The sequence below is a fragment of the Phocoena sinus genome, chromosome 9, assembly GCF_008692025.1.
Source record: "Phocoena sinus isolate mPhoSin1 chromosome 9, mPhoSin1.pri, whole genome shotgun sequence".
Classification (NCBI taxonomy): Eukaryota; Metazoa; Chordata; class Mammalia; order Artiodactyla; family Phocoenidae; genus Phocoena; species Phocoena sinus.
In genome coordinates this window covers 97,241,898-97,260,970 of record NC_045771.1, presented here as the reverse complement: position 1 = coordinate 97,260,970, position 19,073 = coordinate 97,241,898, and the positions used below count along the sequence as shown (strand labels likewise).

At 57.0% G+C, this 19,073-nt stretch overlaps 2 protein-coding genes across 9 annotated transcripts in view; both read left to right on the top strand.

The window, feature by feature from the left end:
- GCK (glucokinase) overlaps positions 1–13,489 on the top strand; it is a 49,259-nt gene extending 35,770 nt beyond the window's left edge. Inside the window, exons 2-10 of one of the 6 annotated variants that reach the window (XM_032643579.1) lie at positions 2,709–2,871; positions 3,453–3,607; positions 4,623–4,742; positions 6,394–6,489; positions 6,678–6,777; positions 9,846–10,029; positions 11,185–11,340; positions 11,898–12,131; positions 12,389–13,489. In XM_032643579.1, the coding sequence (XP_032499470.1) occupies positions 2,709–2,871; positions 3,453–3,607; positions 4,623–4,742; positions 6,394–6,489; positions 6,678–6,777; positions 9,846–10,029; positions 11,185–11,340; positions 11,898–12,131; positions 12,389–12,533 (1,353 nt within the window). In that variant the 3' untranslated portion in view covers positions 12,534–13,489. Of the gene's footprint in view, positions 1–2,708; positions 2,872–2,894; positions 4,083–4,622; positions 4,743–6,393; positions 6,490–6,677; positions 6,778–9,845; positions 10,030–11,184; positions 11,341–11,897; positions 12,132–12,388 lie in introns of those variants that run through there. The other 5 variants (XM_032643578.1, XM_032643577.1, XM_032643581.1 and 2 more) reach the window with 5 other exon arrangements.
- Positions 13,490–15,353: 1,864 nt separating this feature from the next.
- Positions 15,354–18,053, top strand: MYL7 (myosin light chain 7). 3 transcript variants are annotated; one of them, XM_032643583.1, is made up of 7 exons: positions 15,354–15,376; positions 15,540–15,611; positions 15,843–15,956; positions 16,144–16,219; positions 16,535–16,639; positions 17,069–17,147; positions 17,358–17,654. In XM_032643583.1, the coding sequence occupies exons 2-7, from the start codon at positions 15,609–15,611 to the stop codon at positions 17,509–17,511; spliced, it is 531 nt and encodes a 176-aa protein (XP_032499474.1). In that variant the 5' UTR covers positions 15,354–15,376; positions 15,540–15,608; the 3' UTR covers positions 17,512–17,654. The 3 variants fall into 3 exon arrangements, with proteins under 3 accessions (XP_032499474.1, XP_032499476.1, XP_032499473.1); XM_032643585.1 differs by lacking the exon at positions 15,354–15,376 and adding an exon at positions 17,878–18,053 and having other exon boundaries at positions 15,436–15,611; positions 17,358–17,406; XM_032643582.1 differs by lacking the exon at positions 15,354–15,376 and having other exon boundaries at positions 15,436–15,611.
- Positions 18,054–19,073: the final 1,020 nt, after the last annotated feature.

Here is a 19,073-nt window from a genome sequence, read left to right as displayed (position 1 = left end):
AGTATCTAGATCTGTGGCCTTGGAAAGGAAGTGGAGATAATAAAATGCTTGGGTTCCAGGGGGATTAAGCGTAAGGGAGAACTGGGGATGCCCCAAACGGGGCCTGGTGCACAGTGCCTGCTTCTGGGGATGTTTCCACGGGGTCTGTGAGGCAGGCCTCTGCCCCGTGACTTGAACCCAACTGGCGTCCGCCTAGACACGCAGCCTTGGGGGTAAGGTCGGAGTGCCTCCTCTCAGGGTTGCAGGCTAACTGTGGTGTCTGCAGGCCCCAATGCACCCGAGAAAGGGGCTCGCACCCACCATGGAGGACGCTCCCCACGGCCACAGGGAGGGTTTCTGGAGGCCCGTGTGAGCCTGTGGCCGCCTGGAGTGTTGGACTGCAGCCATGGAACCTTCCAGCACCCTTCCCAAACTCTGCCCACATGGGCCTGGACACAGAGGGTGAAGCCATTGGGTCACAGCCCCTCATGAGTCCAGGCTTGAGGCCACTGGCTGGGCTGCCATGACGGAGAGGGAGGGGATGGAGCCCAGTGGGGCCTGCGGGCTGGACCTCTGCAGGATCAGTATCGCTTTTGTGAAGAGCCGTGATGTCTTACAGTTCTGTTTTGGGAGAGATGCCGGGCAGCCTCTTGAGGACTTCTGACAGCATGGCTTTGGGTGCTGGCCTCACTCTGTGCTGGCTGCAAGTGGCTGCATCTAGAAGATGAGCGGATGCCAGCCCCACCCCCGAGCTGTGTCAAGGATGAAAGGCAGCTTGTATAGTGCACTCACCTCAGAGCCTGGCATATTGGAAGGATTCAGCAAATGTTAATGTTGCTGTTCCTTGCTGGCGCATTTTACTTGAAAGTGTGTGAAAGAAACAGAGACGAGGCCAGGCTGTAGGCATGGGTCTCTGAGGACGGCCTGGATTGTTTCACAGAGCGTGAGGGCCTCTCCGGGGGTATGTCCTGCCGGGACAGCCTTGGGGTGGGCTGCACCCTCACCCTATCTGGGGCTGTAGCTCACCCTAGAGCTGCAGAATGGCTTAGCAAATACTGGTGTTTGACTCTGTGTGTCTTGTCGTAGACTTTGTCAGCCCCACCCCTTTGTGACCTTCCCTGGGTTTAAATTCTAAGTGTGAGGTCTTGGTAAGCGAATTCGCTCCTAAGTAAGGATCTGTATGCATTAGGAATGCTTTGGGCTGCAGGAAACTAAAGACCTGACTGACTGTGGCCTTAAGTGATTAGTATCTATTCCCACAACCGGCACTTGGAGGTGGGTGGGTCCAGGGTTGGCTCAGCACATCAGTGATGTCATCAGGGCTGGGCTCACTCTGTCTCTCTTCTCTGCCATCTATAATATGCTAACAGCCTTTTCTCTTCAGCCTTGTCTCCTCGTGGTTCGGGATATCTGCTGCAGTGCCGGTCAACACACCCTCATACAGCTATGTTCACAAAGTTAGAGGCGCACTGACCTTCCCAGAAGGCCCCCCTCCTGCTAAAATCAGGCTTCCCTTCACCTGACACTGGCCAGAACTGGGCCACATGCCCATCTCTAAACCAAGTCACCAGCAAAAGGGGATAAGATAGCTGGGCTTGGCTTAGCCCAGTCACGGGCTGTCCCCTGGGCCTAGGAAGGGGCTGTCTTCCTTTGAAGTGATAGCTCCCCAGGCCCCCAACAAAATGTGGGCTCTAAAAACTGAGGAAGAAGGGGCAAGCAGCTCTGTTGTCTCCTGATTGGAATTCAGAGCATCTCCACCCCCCGAGCTTACGTGGAGAACCGCCAGCGAGAGAGTAGGAGTTTTCTGAAGAGTGGACCCACGGCTTTTATTCGAGCAGCCTCCCTTTCCTTGTTGGTCCAAATATGTAGGGAATCAAAGTGGTCTTCTCTCCATGAACACGTGCTGTTGTGCAAAGGGGAAAGGGCAGCCACACCACGGTCCACACGCGAGGTCAGGGCAGGGTCCCTGCTTCCGGGGCACTAGTGGGCATGGGCACGGTGTTTAAGCCCCATGTCATGCCACCATGAAGGGATGAGCAAGCAGCCACTCCCCCAGAGGGCGCGGGAGGAGAACCCAACCCAGGCCGTCCACACTCACGGGAATGGCGGAACTGAATCTGAGCTTTGTGTACCAGCCTCCCTCCTGTCAATGTATAGGGACCTCTCCTCCCTCTGAGGGCCTCAGCGCCTTCCAGGCTATGGACTGCCATGCTTTAGTCCACCAGACACCTCTAACTAACTTTCACCTCTAAGTAGTGTGTCTTGACCATCACTTATGAACATGTGTATGCACTGGCCCACTAACTCCCTTAGCGTAGATTCCTAGAGGTATAATGATCGGATCTTTTAGACAGTAACACCAGCTGCCCATCGCCCTCCAGGTGGGCTCCTCCAGCCCGTGTCTCACTCACTCTCCTGGTTAGCGCCTCCCTCCTCCCCTGGCCTGGATCAGGGGTACAAAGGGAGGTGCCATGTCTGCCCTCTGCCCCTCACCCTCCAACACGCCCCAAGCTGCATTTGTTTGGAAACTGGCGTTGGAACTTGCTGTCTTAATTTTTCAACTGGTTGTAACTGTGATAGTTTGAAATGATGGGCCATCCTGGACCCAGGGTCAGGGGGCAAAAGGAGACCGTCGGTGTGCGGGGGAAACACACACTCTGTGGTCCCCCTTCCCCGTACTGCACAGCCCCTCGTCCGCCCAGCTGTTCCTCATCTCCCTCCCTGTGCAGGTGGAACAGATCCTGGCGGAGTTCCAGCTGCAGGATGAGGACTTGAAGAAGGTGATGAGGCGGATGCAGAAGGAGATGGACCGAGGCCTGAGGCTGGAGACACACGAGGAGGCCAGTGTGAAGATGCTGCCCACCTACGTGTGCTCTACCCCGGAAGGCTCAGGTACCGCGTTCCAGGGTGGGGCAGGGATGGGACTCACATGGGAACCATCAGGTCCTCATCCAGAGGCAGCTGTCCCCTGGCCCCAGCAGGGAGAAGTGCCCCAGGCCCTTCCTAACAGACCTGACTGTCCCCAGCAGCCCCAAGTCAGCTCCCCAAAATGCTGTGCCCCAGAGACCAGCCAGGTCTCACCCTCTGTTCCGCTGGCCCAGCCCTGGGGCCTTCAGGCTCACTCTGGCCTCAGGAAACTGGCTCTCTTCATCTCACAATGAGAAACTGGTTTCCCACAGTCATTTGGGGGACTCCCAGCCCAATCCTGAGTCTGGGCCATTTTCCTAGGTCTTCAGGTAGGCCCTGGGCTGGGGGCGACTTCAGCCCAAGACAAGGGATTCCTGCTGCCTTCCCCAGTTCACCTTTGCCCTTTCCACAGTTTATCCTGGGGTCCCCCAGATGTCTGGCATCGGGGTCCCCTCGTCCAGCTCTTCTGGTCCCCCCACCATGCCTTCCCTTCCTCCTCTCCCAGTCTTGGGGGCTCCTGCCCGGCGGTGCCCATGAGACTGATGTACTTCTCTCTGTGGCTGCAGAAGTCGGGGATTTCCTCTCCCTGGACCTGGGCGGCACCAACTTCAGGGTGATGCTTGTGAAGGTGGGGGAAGGGGAGGAGGGACAGTGGAGTGTGAAAACCAAGCACCAGATGTACTCCATCCCCGAGGACGCCATGACGGGCACTGCTGAGATGGTGAGCAGCTCGGGCTAGGGCTTGGGGGGCCAGAGACCTCGGTCAGGACCACCCAGGATCTCGGAGCATGGCTAGTCCTGGTGGGAGGGCCCACCTGTCTACCAGGGGCAGGCAGAGCTGTGGGCCCAGCCTCAGGGGACCCTGCTGCAGGAGGAGGAGGGAGCTGAGAGGCTTAGGTGGACGGCCACTGGGTGCGGCCCCGGAAGGTCGCACCCCTGCCCAATTTCCCAGAAAGATCTGGAACAAGGCAGGGCAGCCAAGAGAGCACACTGGTCCAACAGGCTCGCAGCCCATCGTTCTATCTCCACCCCACGTGTCGCCCTCACCCTCCACCGGCATGGATGCCAAGTGGCATGACTGCGATTCTAATATCTGACCACGGGGAGGACTCGGGAAGGACCACAGAAGTAGGATGAGCCCCGGGCGGAGGTGGGGAGCAGCCAGAGCCAATCCCCGCGAGGGGCAGGGCTTCAAGGTAGGAGGCCAGCGGCCGCCCGGTCCTTGCCGCAGCCCCGCATGCCGTGGGTCTGGGTGTGGAGCAACGCTGGCGCCCACCAGGGAGCTTGGTCAATCAGCAGGGCACTCTGTAACGCCCAGGTCTGTGGACAGGCCTTTGTGAATGGGGTGGCAGCTGGTCCTCGCAGCCCAGGGCTGGGGTGGCCCGAACACTTGGAGGCAACAAAGAGTACTCTATGCTGGAGTCAGAAATAGTAGTTATCGCCAGGGATGTGCCTCTGCCCAGAGCCTGAGACCGGACTCCACTGGGTCCAGCCGGGAGGGCCAGGCTAACAGAGCGCAGCTGGGCTAGGGACCAACCCCGTCGTCCTGGCGTTGCCCTGTCCCGAGGGCTGCTGTCAGCGGGACTGTGGCATGGAGCGGGGCTCAGGGCCTGAGTCCCGACAAGCAGTGCGAGGCCACGCTCTCCTGGGGCCCTGTGGCTCAGCAAGGGCTGAGGAGCGCCTCGGCAGGAGGCTCGCCGCTGCCGCTGATGGCCTCCTCGGTGTGCATCCTGCAGCTCTTTGACTACATCTCTGAGTGCATCTCCGACTTCCTGGACAAGCATCAGATGAAGCACAAGAAGCTGCCCTTGGGCTTCACCTTCTCCTTTCCTGTGAGGCACGAAGACATCGACAAGGTGGGAACAGGTGTAGCGTGGGTGGGGGGGGGGGTGGGCGGATGGACGGACAGACACCCCAGAGAAAGGCACCCATGAACTCTGCCCTGCGCTGCCTTCGAATGCAGCTCCCATTGTTGGGAAAGAGCCTTGGATTCAAACTGCCTCCATCACTTACCTCTCGTGAGACTCTGGGAAATGATCGTATTAGCTGATTCTTACTGTTTGCCTCCCACAACCCTGTGAGGCGTGCGTATCACCCCCATTACAGGTTAGGAAACTGAGGTGTAGCAACTTGCCCATGGTGGGAAGTGGCGGTGCTGCGGCTCAAACTCAGGCAAACAGGCTCCAACACACCTGTGTGTCACGTCTATGCTGTACCGCTGCCTGTGGCAGAGGTGGCAACGTGCCGGGGCTGAGGGTCTACCCTGCCTTCCAGCTGGCAAGTTAGCCTGTCACAGTTACACGCACACACATACACACACACACACACACCAGTTATGCATGCTCACATAGACGTGTAAATTATACGTATGTATGCACATAAATTATACATGTGAATTGTACACATAAATGTGTGCACTTCACATATTTAAATTGTACACACGCATGCACTCATGTCGATTATACGTACATATAAACACATAAATTGTACATGCATATTTTTATGCATACATAAATTATACATACATATATATACACAGGCCAGTTATATATTCATATATATCTACACATGCCAGTCATACATACATATATACATGTAAATTATACATATCAAGTATACATACATATAAACGTGTAAATTATACATGCATATTTACACGTCAAGTATACATGGATGCATATATGCGCATGTCAGTCATACATATATACACATTCACAGGTCAACGATACATACACACCCACACGCATTGATTATACATATATATATATACATGTGTGTGTAAATTATCCAAACATACGCACAGTTATACATAACACACAGGGCCTCTGGGTCAGAGAGAAAGCCGGGTCAGTACTCCTGGCGGAAGCAGTAGCAGGAGCAACGTCTCACATTGCTTTTCCAAGCCCCAGTCCCCCCTGGGCACTGAGGGCCAGGTGGGACCTTCACACGCAGAGGGTGCACACAGGAGAGGAGCCCCGATCTTCTTCTGGCTGCACCCCTCTGGACCTCATCCTCACTCTGGGATGACGACCCTGGGCTTAACTACACAAGCATTCTTAAATTGGCTGGGACCCAGCCCTGCAGAAATATGAGATATTGGTAGAAAATTACCTCCAACACTTCTTGAACTTATACGGCTGCTTTGAGCCTCAGTTTCCTCAGCTTTAAAGTGGGTGCACAGGGACTTCCCTGGTGGTCCAGTGGCTAAGACTCTGCGCTCCCAATGCAGGGGGCCCGGGTTCAATCCCCGGTCAGGGAACTAGATCCCACATGCCACAACTAAGAGTTCGCATGCCGCAACTAAGGATCCCGCGTGCCACAACGAAGATTCCACATGCTGCAACCAAGACCTGGTGCAGCCGGATAAATAAATAAAAATGAATAAATTAATTTAAAAGAAAGGTTAATTATAAAGTGGGTACACATCCCTGTGGTCCGAGTTAGCTCCCGTCCCTTCACGCCTGCCCCCAGCATCCAGCAGCCACTGAGGCCCCCCTCTCCCCCCAGGGCATCCTTCTCAACTGGACCAAGGGCTTCAAGGCCTCAGGAGCAGAAGGGAACAACATCGTGGGGCTCCTGCGAGATGCCATCAAACGGAGAGGGGTGAGTAGCATCTGCACCTGCCCCTACCCTGGGCCCTCTCCCCCTCCCCTCCTGCGGGGAAGCCAGGGAGGGCTTTCTGGGCATCCCCCCAGGAAGGGGTCTCTGCCTTCTGCACCTGGCTGGACTGGCCTGGAGCAGGCTGAGAACCCCGCCAGCCCCATCACCACTGCCTCTGTGCCTCTTGGCAGGACTTTGAGATGGACGTGGTGGCGATGGTGAACGACACTGTGGCCACGATGATCTCTTGCTACTATGAAGACCGCCGGTGTGAGGTTGGCATGATTGTGGGTAAGGATGCGCCCCCTGCCTGACCCAGGGGCCTTGGCCACCACCAAAGACGGGGCCGAGGCTTCCCATCTTCAGCAGGCTGCACACGGCCTCTGCGCCAGTCATGGACCCCAGAGGTGCTGGAGCCCAGGGTCTTAGGGAGCAGCAGGGGTGTCCCGGAAGACAATACACCAATGTACATTGGTATTGGGTGTACCAATAAACAGGTGCTGTTTATTGGTAGGAAGCATTTCAACACTCACAAGTCACTGCCTCAGATGGTGTACCAGCTCACGTCCACCTGGCCCATCAGGATTTAATTAAATCACCTTATCTGGTAAGTTGACCGACCTGGACAGATTTGTCCAAGTGGAAGAGGATAAACCAGAGTGGTGTCATCCCTCCCTGGACAGTCTTACCACACCCCGGGGCAGCCGTCTGCCCTGCCCGAAGTGGAGGCAGGTACCAGGAAAGGAGGCAGCACTGGCCCCAGTGGCCCTTTCCCACCAACCAAGGGCCTTTCCTAGAAGTTCCCAAGGCCTTACAATGAGTGCTTACTGAGGAGTGTTTACTGGACACACAGGCGAGTGGGTATTTCCCTGGTTCCCAGAAAGTCAGCATTAAATTTGTTTGCTTCCACGGCCTCTTCAGGGCCAGCCCTGAGGGTTTCTGTGTTCTTAGGACCCATCTCCAATTGCATGCACATCTCCTAAGGGGCCGGCGACCTGCTCTCTGCCTCTCCTCTAGTTTCTCACATCTCCTTCTTCCATTCTCACCTTTTGGATGGGAAGTTCTTTTTTTTTTTTTTAACATCTTTATTGGAGTATAATTGCTTTACAATGGTGTGTTAGTTTCTGCTTTATAACAACATGAATCAGCTATACATATACATATATCCCCATATTCCCTCCCTCTTGCATCTCCCTCCCACCCTCCCTATCCCACACCTCTAGGTGGTCACAAAGCACTGAGCTGATCTCCCTGTGCTATGTGGCTGCTTCCCACTAGCTATCTATTTTACGTTTGGTAGTGTATATATGTCCATGCCACTCTCTCACTCCGTCCCAGCTTACCCTTCCCCCTCCCCATATCCTCAAGTCCATTCTCTAATAAGTCTGTCTTTACTCCCATCTTGCCCCTAGGTTCTTCACGACCTATTTTTTCCCCTTAGATTCCATATATATGTGTTAGCATACGGTATTTGTTTTCCTCTTTCTGACTTACTTCACTCTGTATTACAGACTCTAGGTCCATCCAACCCACTACAAATAACTCAATTTCGTTTCTTTTTATGGCTGAGTAATATTCCATTGTATATATGTGCCACATCTTCTTTATCCATTCATCCGATGATGGACACTTAGGTTGTTTCCATCTCCGCGCTATTGTAAATAGAGCTGCAATGAACATTTTGGTACATGACTCTTTTTGAATTATGGTTTTCTCAGGGTATATGCCCAGGAGTGGGATTGCTGGGTCATATGGTAGTTCTATTTGTAGTTTTTTAAGGAACCTCCATACTGTTCTCCATAGTGGCTGTATCAATTTACATTCCCATCAACAGTGCATGAGTGTCCCCTTTTCCCCACACCCTCTCCAGCATTTATTGTTTGTAGATTTTTTGATGATGGCCATTCTGACTGGTGTGAGATGATATCTCATTGTAGTTTCGATTTGCATTTCTCTAATGATTAATGATGTTGAGCATTCTTTCATGTGTTTGTTGGCAATATCTTCTTTGGAGAAATGTCTATTTAAGTCTTCTGCCCGTTTTTGGATTGGGTTGTTTGTTTTTTTGATATTGAGCTGCATGAGCTGCTTGTAAATTTTAGAAATTAATCCTTTGTCAGTTGCTTCGTTTGCAAATATTTTCTCCCATTCTGAGGGTTGTCTTTTCGTCTTGTTTATGGTTTCCTTTGCTGTGCAAAAGCTTTGAAGTTTCATTAGGTCCCATTTGTTTATTTTTGTTTTTATTTCCATTTCTCTAGGAGGTGGGTCAAAAAGGATCTTGCAGTGATTTATGTCATAGAGTGTTCTGCCTATGTTTTCCTCTAAGAGTTTGATAGGAAAGTTCTTTAAGTCCACACCTAAACAGGAGCTCCAGGGGCCCTGGCAGTGCTCCCCTGGCTCTCTCCGGTTCCCCAAGACACCACCACCTGGGCTCTACAGCAGCTTGCCTCGGGCTCGCCCCATCTGGAGCAGAGATGGCAGAGTGGCGCGTGGTCGCATCTGCCCTGATGTGCTTAGAAACATGTTTATGATAATCACCAAGCACTAAACATTGGGAGAAACCATATCAAAGTCTGGATTTCTGTTTTTTCCCCACAAAAACTTGGAAGGCCCGGCATCACTGGGCCTGAATTCCAGGCAGCTCCACTGCTGGTGTGAGGTTGGCATGACTGAGTTGCTGTCCCTGATGGCTTGAGGGGTGTGCAGTCACGTTCAGATTAAAGCTCTGCTGTCACCATTTTTAAACTCAGTTTATGAACAAAGGACCCCATGTTTTCACTTTGCATGGGACCCTGCAAATTACAAATTCCTTAGCCAGGCCCGCCTGCAGTGGCCCGTGTGCTGCTCCCAAGGGCCCACGCTGTGACATACTCACCTCTGGGTGCCCGCCTCCTCCCCACAACAGAGCCTGGTACAGAGGAGCTCAAACACATGCTTAGAAAGTGCCAGAGCACAAGGGTGGTGCATAGATAAGACAAAATCATAACATCCCATACCCATCTCTAATTGGCAAAGCACTCTGACACATGTTCTTTCCCTCATTTCTCTCAACTACCTAGGTAATAGGAGTAGGTGTTACCAACCCCTCTTGGGGAAGAGGAAGAGCCCAGGGAGTTGGGCTTATCTACCTGAGGTCACACAGCAAACCTAGGTCTTCCAGCTCTTGGGAGAGCTGGTTTCCTTTGCTCCAGGGGATGTAGGAAGTGCTGGGGGTGGAGGGCTCAAGGAAGCTGGGAAGACAGGACCACACGGGGCTTCCTGCCCGGGGGGGGGGGGGGGGGGGGGGGCATGCACCTAGCAGAGCGGGCATCCCAGGAAGCGCAGCGCCAGGTGCGGCCTGACGCTGCGGCCTCTCGCAGGCACGGGCTGCAACGCCTGCTACATGGAGGAGATGCAGAACGTGGAGCTGGTGGAAGGGGACGAGGGCCGCATGTGTGTCAACACCGAGTGGGGTGCCTTCGGGGACTCGGGCGAGCTGGACGAGTTCCTGCTGGAGTACGACCGTGTGGTGGACGAGAACTCCCTGAACCCCGGCCAGCAGCTGTAAGGACCGCCCCTCCCCCTCCCCACACGACGGCCCCGCCCCGCTCTGGCGGCAGATGGGGCCGGCCCGCAGATAATGGGCTTGTTTTTAAACAGCTCTGGGGAAAAGCAAACTGACAATCCCTTCGTAAGCTGGCTCTTCTCTTCCTTCAGCTCGTACGCGTGTGCCCCTCTGTGAACCGGGAACAGTGAGAGATGCCAAGGATTAGTCTTTAAAAAGAGGGTCTATGGGGACTTCCCTTGCGGCCCAGTGGTTAAGACTCTGCGCTTCTACTGCAGGGGGCGTGGGTTCCATCCCTGGTCGTATCCCACATGCCGCGCAGTGTGGCCAAACTAAGACTCCAAAAAAAAAAAAAAAGAGGGTCTGTGGATAGATGAGCAGGAACCTCCCCGCTTCCGACAGGTGACCCCTGGCACAGGAAGGCTCTGAGACGCCCCCCAGCAACGTTAACTGGGTTTAGCCCAGAGTTCCCCAAAGTACAGCTCTGAACACGTTTACAGAATGAATCATAGTATTTTGGGGTATCCTGCGGGTTCGCGGACAGCTGGAGAGACAGCCCTCACAGAGCTTGTCCTGAGTCAGGGCTCTCCTTTATCAGCTGCCTTCTGCGGCACGCCAGGCACGTGCTAATTCTTTCATGAGCTTCCTCTCGGGCTCTCATAAACCTCTACTAGGTCGGTAGTATTCAATGTGCTACAAGATGAAAATACGGAGGTTTACAGACTCTAGCGCCACCGGGCCAACTCCGTGGATTCCAGGAGCGCAGGGACCTAGGAGCCCTAGCAAGTGAGCAGAGGCCCGCCCAAGGCTGGTCACTAGCCGCTCTAAGCCTGAGCTCCCCCAACTGACACTGGGTGATGAGAACAGCACTCGTTCCACAGCTGTGGGAAAACCCAAGTGGGCTCAGCGCAGGGTCCTCCCTGAGGATGGCCTCAGAGGGACTGAACCGAGGCCCCACAGTAGAGCGTTCTCCCAAGGCCCCAAAGCCTCTGTTGATAAATGTGGGAACGGGCATGAACCCGGTTTTGCCAAGGCGGGGGGTGGTCACAGCGTCCCACATGGCCTCCTCGTGGCCGTGACAGGGGGTGGTGGCTGGCCTCTGCCTGCTGGTGGGGACCTCCCTCCTGGGGGTGACCCGGCTGCTCTCTGTCTAGGTTCGAGAAGCTCATCGGCGGCAAGTACATGGGCGAGCTGGTGCGGCTCGTGCTGCTGAAGCTTGTGGACGAGAACCTACTCTTCCACGGGGAGGCCTCGGAGAAGCTGCGCACGCGTGGCGCCTTCGAGACACGCTTCGTGTCGCAGGTGGAGAGGTGCGCGGGCGCTTGGGGTCGAAGGGTGGGGTACAGGGGTGGCGTGCGCGGGGAGGGGTCCTGGACCCAGACCCACGGGGCGTCGGGGCGTCGGGGCGGGGCCCGGGCGGGGCTCAGAGCGCAGGGGCGGGGCCCTGGTGAGGTCAGGGGGCAGGAGCCCAGGGCTTGGTAAGGTTCCGGGGTGGGGCAACCGCCGAGGTAGTAGCCTTCAGCCCCCAGGGGAACCCGGCGTCGGGCAGCTGACGGAGACCAGGCGTCCTCTCTGTGCTTCCCCACCCGCTGTGGACCTCGTCTCACTTCATCCACGCAACAGCCCCGAGGCGCGGCAGTGTCACCCACGTTAGGGCGGAAACCCTGGATTTAGAGAGAGGAGTAATGACCAGATTACTGCTGGTCCCTGGCGGAGTCAGACCCGCTCCGCTCGGAAGCCCGAGCCCCAAAAGCGCTTTGCCTGGGAGAGGTGGGCAGGGGGAGGAGAAGAAGCCGCCGCTGTGGGGATCGGGCTGGTCCGGGACCAAGCGACCCTCCCGCGACGCCCTCCTGTCCCCGCCCCGCAGTGACTCGGGCGACCGCAAGCAGATCTACAACATCCTGAGCACGCTGGGGCTGAGGCCGTCGGCCACCGACTGCGACATCGTGCGCCGCGCCTGCGAGAGCGTGTCCACTCGCGCCGCGCGCATGTGCGCCGCGGGGCTGGCGGGCGTCATCAACCGCATGCGCGAGAGCCGCAGCGAGGACGTGATGCGCATCACCGTGGGCGTGGACGGCTCAGTGTACAAGCTGCACCCCAGGTGGGCCCGCTCCGTCGTCTGCACCTCCCCGCCGGGTCCAGCCTCCCTCTTGTGAATTCGCCTCCTAAGGGCAGAGCCCGGGCATCGGTCTCCATCTATGATACGCAGGCCGAAACGGATGCTCTCCGAGGTCCCAAGGATTCTTAATCTCCTCGCTCCCCTAAGCCCACAGACTCAGGGGGAGGTTCCCCTTGGCTTACCCCCCGCCCTGTCTTAAGCGCGTTAACTAACCGCAGCCCCGCTTGCCCCCTGGTCAGCTTCAAGGAGCGGTTCCACGCCAGCGTGCGCAGGCTGACGCCCAGCTGTGAAATCACCTTCATCGAGTCGGAGGAGGGCAGCGGCCGGGGTGCGGCCTTGATCTCCGCGGTGGCCTGTAAGAAGGCCTGCATGCTGGGCCAGTGAGAATAAAGGCTGCAAGGCAAGGAGGAGGCTGTGGCCGCTACTAGACCTGGTGTCCAGGGGACACACTTCCTACAGGTCCCTCCAACCTGGTCCAGTCAAGAGGCTTCTCCTTGTAAGGACCTTGGATGCCTCCCATCCCCGCTGTCACCCCAGGAGATGGGGAAAGCTTCTCTGGGGATGCGGTGAGGCCCTGAGCAGGCCTCGCCTCTCAGGGTCAGTTGGTAGGATAGCCCTAGGGCCCTGACTGGGTCGGGGGCTGAGATGAACAGGAATGGAGAACCCCCAAAGTACCTCACCTTTCTTGCTGCAATCAGGGGCCCAGAAGGGAGTTATTAACTCAGGATTTTGTTGCATTTCTGCACTGCTTGCCTCTTGGAGCTTTCAGCCTGGCTCAGCCCTTGCTCTGGGAAGGGGGTGCCCTCTGGACTCTACTATGGCCTGGCTTCCCTGGGAACCCAGCCCACATAGAGAGGCAGCCCTCATGACCTGGCCAGACTTAGACCTGGGCTCCACAGGGGGCCCCGGGGAGCTGCAGATCACCCAGGCCTGGGAAATGGAAGGGACCAGCTCCATGTTGGAGGCTGTGGGTACCCCGAGGCCTGGAGATGGCAGCTTTTTCCCTCCCATCCTGCCATCCCTGAGTGGTTTCTGGTTCTGGGATGGACCCTCACAGGAGGTGCAAGAGACAGAGTCCCCAAAGCCCCTGCCCAGAGGGGCCCAGGAAGAGGAGGAGTCCCCCTACCCACAGACAGGCCTGGGAGCATCTCCGGGATCGAGTCCTTGGCTCCCACGGCGCTGGGCACTCAGAAACCCCAGCAGCACTCAGCACACCCCCAAGGGACAACCCAGGCCTCTTGCTTCTCACCAGACCTCCATGTACCACACCAACCTCTTCATGCCCAACCTGGGACTGTGTGGGTTTTTTTAATTAAAAGTTTTAAAAGTTTAGAACATGACCTTGTCCACCATTCTTTGATCTCTGTGTATAAGACTGTGTGACAATAAACATATAGACGTGGTCACGTGTACACAGACACTCTGCAGGCCTAGGCGTGTTTTGGAGTTTGCCATCCTCTCCACAGAGCTATGCCAGGGAGTGTGAAGAGTGACAGACCAGGCCTTAGGAACAAGAATGGGGTGGTGTGGTGGGGTGTGGTCAGAGGTCCTGGACTTGCCCAGGCCTCTGCCCACCAGCCTGTGGGATGCGGGGTGTGGTTCTGAGGTCTCCAAGAGCTCCAAGGGAGTGTCCGGGAAGGAGTGGGGCTGCTCTGGGAAGGGGGATGGCTGGTTCTTGGGACTGGTCCTGCTGCACGTCGGTCTCAACAGGGGATCCCTTGGAGCCACTTGGGTTGTGACAGTGACTGCAGTGGGAGGCCAGGATTACAAGAAGTCACATGATTTCCGCGGTCCTTCCAATTTGGTCCTGAATGAAATGCCTACTTCAAGTTAGCCAAGCCTAGGGCCTAAGACCAGTTACTTACGAACACGTCTTCGTAAGATTTTAACATAGACGCACTTTTTTTTTCAGGTTTTTGGATGTTACCATCTTTTTTTAAATTTAACTTTTATTTTATGTTGGACTATAGTTGATTTACAACGTTGTGTTAGTTTCAGGTGTACAGCAAAGTGATTCAGTTATACATATATCCATTCTTTTTCAGATTCTTTTCCCATATAGGTTATTACGGAGTATTGAGTCGAGTTCCTTGTGCCATACAGTAGGTCCTTGTTGATTATCTATCTCGTATATAGTAGGGTGTATTCCACTCACTTTTCAATGAGAGAAACTATCCAGCAAATCTGGAATGACTGTGTTGTTTTATTCAGAACTTAACCCCAAGTTGTGATTTTGAGTTGTCACATCCTCCTTGAGATGCTCTCTCGTTTTCTGGTATACGTCACGTGGAATTTAGTTCTCTCGAGTCTAAATTATGCATCAGAAGTTTGTGTGAGCATCTGATGACTTCATTATCAGTAGTCATGTACTCGTGTTCCACCATTCGGCTGCAGTATTTGATCTCATTTTACCATAAATTATTTCCTAGTTGTCCTTTATGTTATGGTTCAAGGCATTGTATTTTTTTTTTTTTTTTACAATTCTCCATGAAGGTAGCTTGTATAGCCTATGAATTTCATTTCAGGAGAGTAAAGGAGGTGTCATAAAATACTTACTTGCTATACAAAAGGGACATTGGGGCTGATGGATGAGAACCCTGCTCTCCCAGCTGGCCTCCCCGCATTCCTCACCCCAGTGGGCCGTCTCCTGTACCGGGTTCCGGGAGCAGCCAGCAGCACACTCCTGCTCTGGGCGGTCCCCAGCCCCCCCAGCCCCTGTCTGCCCCGGGCCTGCAAGGAGCCTCGAGGCTGCAGCTCTGGCACAGCAGACGGAGCCTGGGCCCCTCACTCTGCGGTTGAGCCCCACAAGAAGGGCTCGTGACCCACTTTCATGGGGATCCCGGGGGATGCTCGGGGTCCAGGCAGTGCTCCGTGCTCCAAAAGCATCCCATGGAGGCTCTGTTTGGGGTCACAGCCAGCTCAGGGCTGGCTTCTGCCCCTTGGTCAGAGGGGCCAGAGGCCGGGGCCAAGCATCTTCAGCAAAACCTCTGGGAATCCCCAGGGGTCTCGGGCCAGAGACCATCCTCAGAACCACCAACTGCCCTCCCAAGCCCAGTGGGGGCCCCGGGCCATCCCCCGCACCACTGCTGTCCTCTTGGCCTGAGTGGGTTCTGGGCTGGAACTGCAGGAAGGACAGTCACGTGGGGTTACAGGGGCCCCTCGTTCAGCATGAGAGTGGTGAGAGTTGCGACTCTGCTGTCAGGAGGCGTTTCACCGGTGCTGTCAGGGTGGGTAGACACCCGGATGTCACAGGGCGGGGGGCGGGGGCGCTGAAGGTCGCCAGGAACGTGGCTGGAATCTGCTCGGGGGGCCCTGTCCTCCCCCAGCCCAGGCAGAGGCTGCCAAGTTTGGGCCTATCCTCTCCTCCTGTCCTTATTTGGTGCGCTCCAGGTGATAAGGCTGAGACATAAAGGGGGCTGTGGGCCCCTCGCAGCAACCAGGCTGCTGCAGAGAGAGACGATGGTGAGTGCCAGGTGGGGGGGACTCAAGGCCAGCGGCCCCGCAGGTGCTGTCCTTTGGGCTGGGGGAGAGGAGCCAGTGACTTCTGTGCTTGTGTTGGGCCCAGAGAGACGGTCTCCAGGGACAGGAAGAGGACCCTGACCCGGGCTCTCCCGGGAATGCTCTGGGGAGGTCCGTGGCAGGGAGTCCTCGGGGAGCTGGGGAGAGGACCCCTCCGCTCCCACTGTGTTGCAGGCCAGCAGGAAGGCAGGGACCCGGGGCAAGGCTGCGGCCACCAAGCAGGCCCAGCGAGGCTCTTCCAACGTCTTTTCCATGTTTGAGCAAGCCCAGATCCAGGAGTTCAAGGAAGTGAGTGCCCTACCCCCAACAACCTGGGACCCATCCGGACACCCTGCCCCCAGCACACCCCTCTTCTCTGTAGGTCAGTGGTCCTGGCCCCTGTCCTTGCTCCTCCCACCACCCAGGATGCCCCCACCTCCCGCCTCCCCCGGGTGGGGACTGCTCCCACCTGGAGACTATAGCCTGCACCTCACAGGCCTTCAGCTGCATCGACCAGAATCGTGACGGCATCATCAGCAAGTCGGACCTTCGCGAGACCTACTCGCAGCTAGGTGAGGGCGCCCACCTCCCGCCCGCCGGCCCTGCGGGCACCAGGGTCCCGGCTCAGAGCTGCTGGGCTGGGGGCAGCCCGCTGAGAGGGGATGGGCAGGCTCTCAACAGGCAGCGCCCTGGCCTGGCTCCCCTCCCCGCTCCTCTCACACCCCTCCCCCATCACACCCCCTCCCCCATCACACTTTCCTTCCACTTCACCTCCCCCACCCAGAGCTGCCTCTCACTCTCTACCCTGGGAAGGAGGGAGGGGCAGCCCAGGCCCTACGCGGGGACACTCAAGGTCCCTGTGTCCATTTCGCGTCCCGCCCCACCAGGGAAGGTGAATGTCCCAGAAGAGGAGCTGGATACCATGCTGCAGGAAGGGAAGGGGCCCATCAACTTCACTGTCTTCCTCACACTCTTTGGAGAGAAGCTCAACGGTGAGCCTGGGGCGGCTCTGGATCCCCCTGGCCAGGCAGCGAGCTTGAACCCCACCTGGACCCTGCCTGGACCCGGCCTGAATCCCACCCAGACCCCTTCCATACCGTAACTGGCCCTCGCTCACCCAGAGGTTGTAGGGGCCACCTCTGCATTCCAGACCCATGAGCACTGAGCACCCCAAGTCTCGGGGTTGGGAAATACGCCTTCAGATTCCAGTCCCAAATCCCCAATCCTAGTCTCCCTGCCAGGCTCACCCATCTCAGAAGGACAGCCGATCCTGGTGCCTCTGAGCCCCGAGGGGCACTTTCTGTCGGAACACCCTCTCGCTTCTCTGGGACTGGAGGACTCCCCCTGCACCCTGGGTTCCTCCTGGGTGGGACCGGGAGGGTGGCAGTGTGGCTGCTTACCTGGCCCCCTCGGCCTCCCAGGGACAGACCCCGAGGAAGCCATCCTGAGCGCCTTCCGCCTGTTTGATCCCAGTGGCAAGGGCGTGGTAAACAGGGACGAGTAAGTGGAAGCAGCAGGGCGAGTGCCGGGGGCACCATGTTGGATGGAAGCAGGGAGGGCGGAGGGTCGCCTTGTGAGGGTGGCCACCTGTACTTTGGGGCCCTCTCTGCTTTTGGGGGGGTGGCCACCTGGGCCAGGGGAGCCTCCATTTTCCCCTCCTGGATCGGGCGCCCCTGCAAGGCCCTCCCCACTGCTCCCCACCTCCTCCAGGTTCAAGCAGCTTCTCCTGACCCAGGCAGACAAGTTCTCTCTGGCCGAGGTGAAGATTCCGGCTCCTTCGACACCCCTCCAGGCCCCTTCGCAGGGCCCCCACCCCGCAGGGCCCTGGGGAGGTCTCGGTGACCCACTGCCCTCGTGGGCGTAGAGCCCAGCTTTCCGGAGGAGGTGCCATCTCTCTTGGGATCTGGAGGGTGAAGGACATGGAATCAGAAAAGGAGGCGGGTGCAGGCTGGGTGAGCTGTGTGTGCAGAGGCCCAGGCGTGAGAGTGCGGTGCACCTCAGGATCTGGAAGAGGTTTCCTACACTGGGGAGGGGGAGGGGGAGGGGGAGGGGGCCGGGCCCGTGGCCAGGGTGGGCCCTGAGACCCACGGCACCCTTCGCTCCTGCCCCAGCCTCCGGCTGAAAACGCTAAGGGGCAGCGTGGGGCGAAGGGTCTCAGGCCTCCCTCGGGTCACAGGCACCAGCCCCCAGGACGCCCTGGCTGGGCGGTGTCTGACCAGTGCCTCCCCAGGTGGAGCAGATGTTCGCCCTGACGCCTATGGACCTGGCCGGGAACATCGACTACAAGTCCCTGTGCTACATCATCACCCACGGGGACGAGAAGGAAGAGTGAGCCCGAGGCGCTAGCGGCTGGGACTCAGGGCCGGCCTGTGGGGACACCTCAATAAACGCTGTTTCCGAATTAGACCCACAGTGGTGGCCTGTCTGTGACAGATGGGGTGGGGCTCCACAGGGACTGCTGTAAGAACCAGCCTGGCCCTCACCGGCCCCCTCCGTTCACCCCACACCGTCCCGTGACATATGAACCGGGATGTGCCTGGCTTACAGATGAGGACGCCGAGGCCTGCGAGGGTGCCCAGGGCCACTCCTCTAGGAGAGGAAACCCAGAGCTTTATGCCCGTCTCCACCAGGCCCGGGTCGAGCCACGCGACGGGCCTCTGCTCAGCAAACATCTGCCAATGGCCCAGGGACTCTGCCCTCCTGGGACCCCATCTCTGCACACGGGCTCAGGTGGGCCTCTCTGCACGCGCGTGTGGTGTGCTGGGCCCTGTGTGAAAGGCACCGAGGGACCCATTTGAAAACACAACAGGTGAGGTGCCTTGTCACCAAAGGAGGGGCTGGAGTACACGCAGACTTCCAAAGGAAATACTCCGGAATTGGCCTCATGCCTCGGGGGTGAAAGGATCAGGCTGCCAGAGAGAGGGAGAGGGTGTCTCTGGAGGGCATTGCTAGTGTCCCGTTCCCCACCTCACCTACAGAAACCAGGAGCTGGGGGGCACCCAGCCTCATCCTGGGAATGGGAGGGGGAGCAGGGCAACCTCCAGAGCACCCACGGCAGGAACGGGGAGGAAGAGGCAGTGGGGAGAGAGACAGCTTGAACCTGGGCAAGACCCAGAACACAGGAAGTCCTTCTCTGGACAGGAACCAGCAACGCTGAGTAAGAGCTCTCTGCCTCCCCCGCACCCCCCCCCCCCCCGCCCCGCTCCCTCCAGGCCCTGCTGCAATCCCCCAGCTGGGGAGGCGGGAGGAGGTGAGGGAGAAAGGAGGAACTGACCACATTCCCTCCAGAAGGCAAGCAAGAGGAAAGGCATTTCACCCGAGAGGTGTTCAGTTTGGATGTTTACCTGGGACTTGGCAATTTTAATTACTACATTGCGAATTGAGATTTAAAGTTATCACGGTGCTTTCTATTACTTATTCGTGATC

Excerpts from the sequence above, each read along its gene's own strand:
- MYL7 (XM_032643583.1), top strand. Across the intron at positions 16,640-17,068 it reads CTTTGGAGAGAAGCTCAACG|GGACAGACCCCGAGGAAGCC; the intron begins GTGAGCCTGGGG and ends TCGGCCTCCCAG. Across the intron at positions 17,148-17,357 it reads GGCGTGGTAAACAGGGACGA|GTTCAAGCAGCTTCTCCTGA; the intron begins GTAAGTGGAAGC and ends CACCTCCTCCAG.